This window comes from Paramisgurnus dabryanus, chromosome 10, assembly GCF_030506205.2.
Source record: "Paramisgurnus dabryanus chromosome 10, PD_genome_1.1, whole genome shotgun sequence".
Classification (NCBI taxonomy): Eukaryota; Metazoa; Chordata; class Actinopteri; order Cypriniformes; family Cobitidae; genus Paramisgurnus; species Paramisgurnus dabryanus.
The window spans coordinates 642,501-650,000 of record NC_133346.1 but is presented as its reverse complement, the minus strand read 5'-3'; the positions used below and the strand labels follow the sequence as shown (position 1 = coordinate 650,000).

General features: G+C 33.8%; 1 protein-coding gene across 3 annotated transcripts in view; it reads right to left on the bottom strand.

Annotated features, from left to right (window-relative positions):
- pdlim5b (PDZ and LIM domain 5b) overlaps nucleotides 1-7,500 on the bottom strand; it is a 61,764-nt gene that overhangs the window by 12,855 nt on the left and 41,409 nt on the right. For all 3 annotated transcript variants that reach the window (XM_065264420.2, XM_065264411.1, XM_065264427.1), the window contains 2 exons: nucleotides 7,398-7,428; nucleotides 2,072-2,214 (listed from right to left, as the gene is read on the bottom strand). In XM_065264420.2, the coding sequence (XP_065120492.1) occupies nucleotides 2,072-2,214; nucleotides 7,398-7,428 (174 nt within the window). The remainder of the gene's footprint in view (nucleotides 1-2,071; nucleotides 2,215-7,397; nucleotides 7,429-7,500) is intronic.

The following is a 7,500-nucleotide window of genomic DNA, read 5'->3' as shown; positions in this document are numbered from 1 at the left end:
GATTGAATTGAATTAAATTGAATGGGTACCATCAACTGTGTGCTTACCATCAGTTATCAAAATATTTTCTTTATCCTTTATCACAATACTTCCAAAATATTTTTTCCTACTATGGAAGTCAGTGGTCATTTACTGCTGTGTGTTTACCATCATTTCCCAAAATATATTTTTTGTGTTCATCAGAAGAAGAAAAAAAATCATACAGGTTTAGAACAACATGAGGATGAGGAAATCATGACAGAAATTTCATTTTAAAGTGAACTATCCCTTTAATTCAAGAAAAAATCAAGAAAATTTTTCTTACCCTATTGTAAGAAAAGCAAAAGTTTTAAGCAAAATTTCTCTTAAATTGTATATTTATTTGTTTAAAAACTAGACTTATTTTCTTAGGTCATTTTGCTCATAAAGAGAATTCATCTTGATTTAAGAATTTTTTGATATTTGTACTGAAAACAAGACAAAAATACTAAGTAGGAAAGTCATTACTTTGCAGTGTAAATGCTTAAGGTACACTGCAAAAAATATTTTCAAGAAAAAAGTTTCTTATTATTTTTGTCTTGTTAAAAATATCTAAAAATTCTTAAATTAAGATGCTTTTTTCTTAATGAGCAAAACGACCCAAGAAAATAAGTCTAGTTTTTTGACCAAAAATATCAAATTTAAGTTATTTTGTGCATAAAACAAGCAAAAAAATCTGCCAATGTTTCTTGAATTTAGTGTTTAAGAAAAATGTTCAAGATTTTTTGCTTACCCCATTGGCAGATTTTTTTGCTTGTTTGTTTGATATTTTTGGTCTAAAAACTAGACTTATTTTCTTGGGTCATCAAGAAACAGCATCTTAATTTAAGAATTTTTTGATATTTTTACTGAAAACAAGACAAAAATACTAATAATTTTTTTTCTTGAAAATCATTTTTTGTGGTGTAAATTTTGTGGTAATGAATAAATATATTTATATTTTTTGACTAAAAGCACATTTTCTTTTCACATTTTCATTACTGTATTGCCAAAAAATCATTAACGAATTATTCCACTTTCAGATAATTTCCTCGCCCCTATGTCATCCAAGAGGTTTCTGTCTTTCTTTGTTCAATCAAAAAGAATTGAAGTTTTTTAAGGAAAACATTTCAGGATTTTTCTCCATATAGTGGACCTCAACAGAAGTGTTTAAATGTCTTAAGGGAAGTTTGTAATTTGAGTAGATATCAGGAAACTGCGGCTCAGAGAAATGAAGCCCATATGCTGCATCACACATCCGGATGTCCTGTTCATTCTGCATGTCTTTGCTTAACGTTTATAATCTCACAGCTGCTGTCTGGAATCATTCAATGTTATGAGGATCCGTGACACTGATCTCAGTACTGCAGATCTCAGGAGCTGTGGGCATTTTTACAGGTCATTTAGATTCTGAGGAACTGTTCGACATACACAGAGAGATACCTGTGTTACCTTTGACAGAACGCCTGTCAACAACCTGCTCTTAAAAACCCTCATGATGGGTAAACACCAGACCTCCTCACTGCATTCCTAAACTACAGTAACACACATACAGTACAGACTGACACAGACCGCTTTAATAAGACCACAGTAAATATTTACCCATCAACCCTCCAGCAGCCTAAACCAAACCAACAACACCGCTGCTCACTTAAAACTCACACACAGAAAATATTTCATAAGAGCTCGACTGTGAACCTGTTATAGGTGTGTAATAAAACACACAAACATCTCTTTTGTATATAAACTTAAACCCTTTACAAAGTGCAGCAAGGGAAGGTGAGATATAAAAAAGCACAAGTCTGCCATCTACAGGACAAATGAGGAGTTGACGCTCACCACTGCCTTAGCATTACTGTATCAGTCAAACACAGACTTGTAACAGAATTGTAACTTGTCCAATGGTGAGAAAATTGGCAAAATAATTAGGATTTTTTTTATTCATCTTTGGCCAAGAATTTTCCTTTCGGTGCATCCCTAATAAGAATATATAATATTTTCACCGATGTGTCCAAATGTTTGACTTGTTTTTTTTACGGCTCACATCACATGTGTGTAATGAAACTGTAATGACCTGCAGTGTTTCCAGACTGCCAGTTTTTGGTTGTAGTCGATGGGACTCCGTTGCCCTGTCGAGGAGCTCCAGCAGGAGTTTTAGTCATGGTTTTCACTGAAGATGTCAGATGAGCGCTGGGCTGAACATCTACGGTTTCCTCCCTGATGAGAAATAAACAATAAGAGATAGGTTTAGTCTAATCAGACAGCTATAGCAGAACTAAATCACATTTCAGCTCCTGTCAGTAAATCCTAACGTGTGAATTTTGAAAGCAGATAATAGAAATCAGATCATGTCCACTCATCATTCACTTTTCTTATAACAGCAGCTCAAATAATCTTTAGTTGACTGATGAAACCTTCAGTAGATGTTACTGTCATCATATATCTGTCCCTGATTTAACACCTGATAGAAATAGAAATAGTTTGTTTTAAAAGTTTAAAAGTTATTCGTTTAATTTTCATGTCTCTATCATTCAAACTGCATTCTAACATCTGCTCACACTAGAGACGCACAGCAGCACAAAAAAAACTTCATTTAAAAAATGTTCTGGCTCTGACCCACTTCACAGGACAAACATGAACACATTGACCGCAAAAAAAACCCCAGACCTGTCAGCACAACACTTCTAGAAAAGTACCATAAATAAGTGTTATTTCAACAACTGAAATCACTGAAGAGACTGAGACATCCAAATAACCACACCAGCGGTCGTTGCACTTGACTACTTACATGACGTATTTCCTGTTTTTGACCCAAGTCTTGTAGTGGACGTGAAGATCTCAAGCGTGCATGTAGAATTATTCACACAACGGGACTTAATATGTGTAAAAATGCCAAAGTAGGTGGCAGGAATTTGCACCAAAACATATTCGTTTTTTATTTACTTTTAATTTATATTTAACATTTTTTAAGTTTTTCTCTAAATAAAATGAACACATTAATTCTCTGAAATTAACATTTTCTGAACTTAAAGATTATTATCTACACTTATGTGAAACTTTCAGAAGGAGAATAAATGTGGACCTGTAAAAAAACCTCTTCATTTTGTGCATGCAGCTTTATTAAAGTTTATTGTTTATTCAATAGTCCCTGAATAAACTTCACAATTAATGTTGCTTCTAATGATGTGATTAAAGCAGTTGCGGATGTTTTACAAAATACATAATGCAGTTTGCACCAATGAAATGTGCAACACTTTCTGTTAACAACCAAAATATGTAATATCCATTTATTAACTTACAATTAAACGTTTCTGTGACATCTCGCAAGGTTTAGGCAAAAGTCTCAAGATTTACATCCTGAACATGATGTATGATGGGATACGCTTAGCCTTGAATACCACTCTGAAGCGGTGGGTTTAGTGTGGGTTAAGGGCACTACACTTTCCCAGTTTTATGACATGGGACAAGGCGCGCTCTTAAGTGACCAAGATCACAAGTGTGGGTATTTGAACGCAGCCATAATCACTATAGAGACTGAATTACTGAATGAATCAGGTACAGTAACACAGCACTGAAATAAGAAATTATGCTTTTAAAGAAAATGAAACCTATTTTAGACCCTAACCCTAACATTATTTTTTAAATTTTCTTTTGACTCTTAAAGTATTGTTAATGCTATATATGCTATATCATAATGCAAAAATCACAAATCAAACCTCCACAAATAAGCCTCAGTTTAGGTAAAAGTTTAATATCAATGGGTCACTAATATGGATCAGTGTCGTCATCTAGTGGCCTTTAACAGTACTGAATCAGTTTCTCATTGATTGCAATCAAGTGAACTGAAGTATTAATGTATAATTCACATTTTACCACACATTACATATGGCTTTCTTTCAAATGAGTTACATTTTTTTCTCACTGTCTGGTGTGTGATTTAGTTCTGTGGGTGGATTTTTGTCCCTGGAGATAAATCTGACGATTAAACTTTGATGACAAGAGAAAGGCTGGACGGCCAGAAGGTGAAATTGATATTTGGCAATAATTTAAGATTAAAAACGTTCAGATTTTCTGTCATAAAGAGTGTGTAAAGGGTATATGTTATGAGCTTGAGAGGTCTGATCTGATAAAACATCAGATTATTATTATTATTATTATTATTGAATGATTGAACAGAAGTAAAGTTTTATTAACGCTCTGCTCTACAAGACAACATCTTAACCAATAACAGAAGGAGAAATCTTTTACTGTCATCATTGTTAAGTACTTTAAAAATATATATAAACTGTAAGATAACCGTCCACAATATCTATAGACATTTAAAAATATTATACACTGCAAAAAATGTTCGTCTTTTTTGAATGCACCTTCAGCCATTGATAATAAATTGAATTAACTTTCTTACACTGCAAAAAATTATTTTCAAGAAAAAATAAATAAATTAAGATGCTTTTTCTTGAAGTTTTTAGACAAAAAAATAAAAAACTAATTTTGTGCTTTTGTGCATGAAACAAGCAAAAAAAAAATCTGCCAATGGGGTAGGCAAATTTGTCTTGAATTTAGTGTTTACAAAAAATTTTCACGATTTTTGGCAATTTTTGCTTGTTTTAAGCACAAATTCACTTAGATTGAAAACTAGACTTATTTTCTTAGATAATTTTGCTCATGAAGAAAATTCATCATGATTTAAGATTATTAGATACTAATAATCTGTTAACAAAACAAAAATACCAAGAAAGAAAATATATTTTTGCAGCGTAAGACAAATTAGTTTCTAATTATTAAATGACATAACAAACAGTGTTGGGTAAGTTACTCAAAAAAAGTAATGAATTACTAGTTACTAATGACATCTTCAATCATGTTGCTTAATTAGATGACTGTACAAACGACTCTCTCCAAAAAGTATTAAATTACTTTCTAAATCCTATTGATACAAAGATAGGCTTGAAACATCTCAAATAAATCATATAAAAGTACATCAATTATTCTCACTATTAAGGTCCAATTCTCACTATTAACTAACTATAAACTACATTTACCTCAATATAGTCCTAATAACTGCTTATTAATACTTGGTAAAGTTTAAGTATTGGTAGGATTTGGTTAGGATTAAAAATGAAGAATAAGGTTTTTGCAGAATCAGGCATTAATATGTGATTGCTATGCAATCTAGTTAAAGGGATAGTTCGGCCAAAAACGATATTAAACCCATGATTTACTCACCCCCAAGCTGTCCGAGTTGAATATGTCCATCGTTTTTCAGACAAACACATTTTCGGATATTTTAGAAAATATTTTAGATCTTTCTGTTCATTAAATGTAATGTCACGGGGTCCAGCAATAGTCCACGACCTTCAAGTCTAAAAAAGTGCGTCCATCCTTCACAAATTAAATCCAAACGGCTCCAGGATGATAAACAAAGGTCTTCTGTGGGTAATCCGTGCGGTGTTGTTGTAGAAATATCCATATTTAAAATGTTATTAACGTTATAAACTACCTTCCGGTAGCGCCGCCATCTTAGACTCAGAAGAGAGTATTAGCGTAGTGTACGCACCTTTCTTAGTGACGTATGACAAATTCGGAGGGTGGGGGCACAGAGCAGCAGCAGAGAAACTCTGTACGCTGCGTAAGCTCTCATCCTGAATGCGGATCACTCCAAGATGGCGGCGCTACCGGAAGGTAGTTTATAACGTTAATAACATTTTAAATATGGATATTTCTACAACAACACCGCACGGATTACCCACAGAAGACCTTTGTTTATCATCCTGGAGCCGTTTGGATTTAATTTGTGAAGGATGGACGCACTTTTTTGGACTTGAAGGTCGTGGACTATTGCTGGACCCCGTGACATTACATTTAATGAACAGAAAGATCTAAAATATTTTCTAAAATATCCGAAAATGTGTTTGTCTGAAAAACGATGGACATATGCAACTCGGACAGCTTGGGGGTGAGTAAATCATGGGTTTAATATCGTTTTTGGCCGAACTATCCCTTTAAACCCAACACTGATTACAAGTTTGATATTAGTCACTGTCTCTAAATATATGATAATTAAAAACTAAAAGGTGAAATCTTGAGTTATTTCTGCGCTGCTTTACAATCAGAGGTCAGAAACTGAAATGAAGATAAAAGAGAAGCTACAGAGAGCGAGAGAAAGAAAAGCTTTATTTCAGCTTTCAGAAAGAAACAGACAGCAGAATCAATTCAGACAGATTTTGTGTGACACAATGAGAGGTGAACAAGATGAAAATAAGATAAGAATAAATACAGATCAGAACAAGTCATGCAGAAAGAGACAGCAATAAATGAGATTATCTTCAGTCTTTATCAACAGGTTTGTCTTTCTAGAAAACAAACCTTCTTCATTCAGACAGTCAAGCGCTCTCATACACCAACACAACGGCTTTCACTCAGTCACATGACTGTGTTACTGTGTGATTGACAGGCAGATTATTTCTCTTATATCAGACAGACGTCTACTAGACATTGAGCACACGGGCCGATACATCGTGATGCCAGTCTCTCAGTTTGTTGTACTGCGGCCGGACCAGCTCTGGGTCCACTTTATTCACCCTGATCATCCGTTCAGAGACAAAACAAACAGCAAATAAAAGGAAATACATGGGTTAATTTTGCTCTGTAGAATACAGAAAGAGACAAAACTACTAGAATTATAATGAACTACAGTGTCCAAAAAATGAGGCCTTTAAATCTCTCTTAAATATGGATAGTTCAATGCACATAATATTACGTTATAATATATTATATATAATATATTACTCTTTTAATAATGTTGTTTTTCTGTTGTTCGTGCCATATTTTAGTCATGATTTTTAAGGATGAGGGTTTATTCATGTTGGCATCTGTATAAATTATCTAGTTTATAGAAAGTGACTGATGAATTTGTGCTAAAATAACACATCAGTCTAACAGCCTTTAATCGTCTCTAAACAACATAAGCTTTAAAGGTTAAGTATTTTGTTTTCCTAACTACCGGTATGCATGATTTCCACATAATGAGCTGTAGTTTATTTGTGTTGTTTAACAGGTTTTTCCTCATACACACGACTTTTCAGTAAAGCTCACATTGTGTATTTGTAACAAACACTGAGTTTGTCCGTTTGATTCCTGAAACTGCTTTAAGGCACATGTTTTTCACATTTCCCCATAATGGGCACAGAAAACAACCCTGATTACCCACAATCCTATTTAATTACCAACAATTCCCTTAAGCAGGGAACGGTCTGAGACTTAACATGAAGCTCAGGCCAAACAGCAGAAGGGCTTTTTAGATGTGGTCTGTACTCACACACAGATCTGAAAATCATTTCAACTGAAACAAAGTGGACTAAAAAATATCACCAGATGGATTTATATCACCGTGAACTCACTTCTTTCCGGGCCGGTTCTCCTGGGCTTGATCTAAAGGACAGAAACAAGAGAGAGTTTAAGTTACAATGAAATTTTAACAAAGGTATAATGAGAACACAAGGA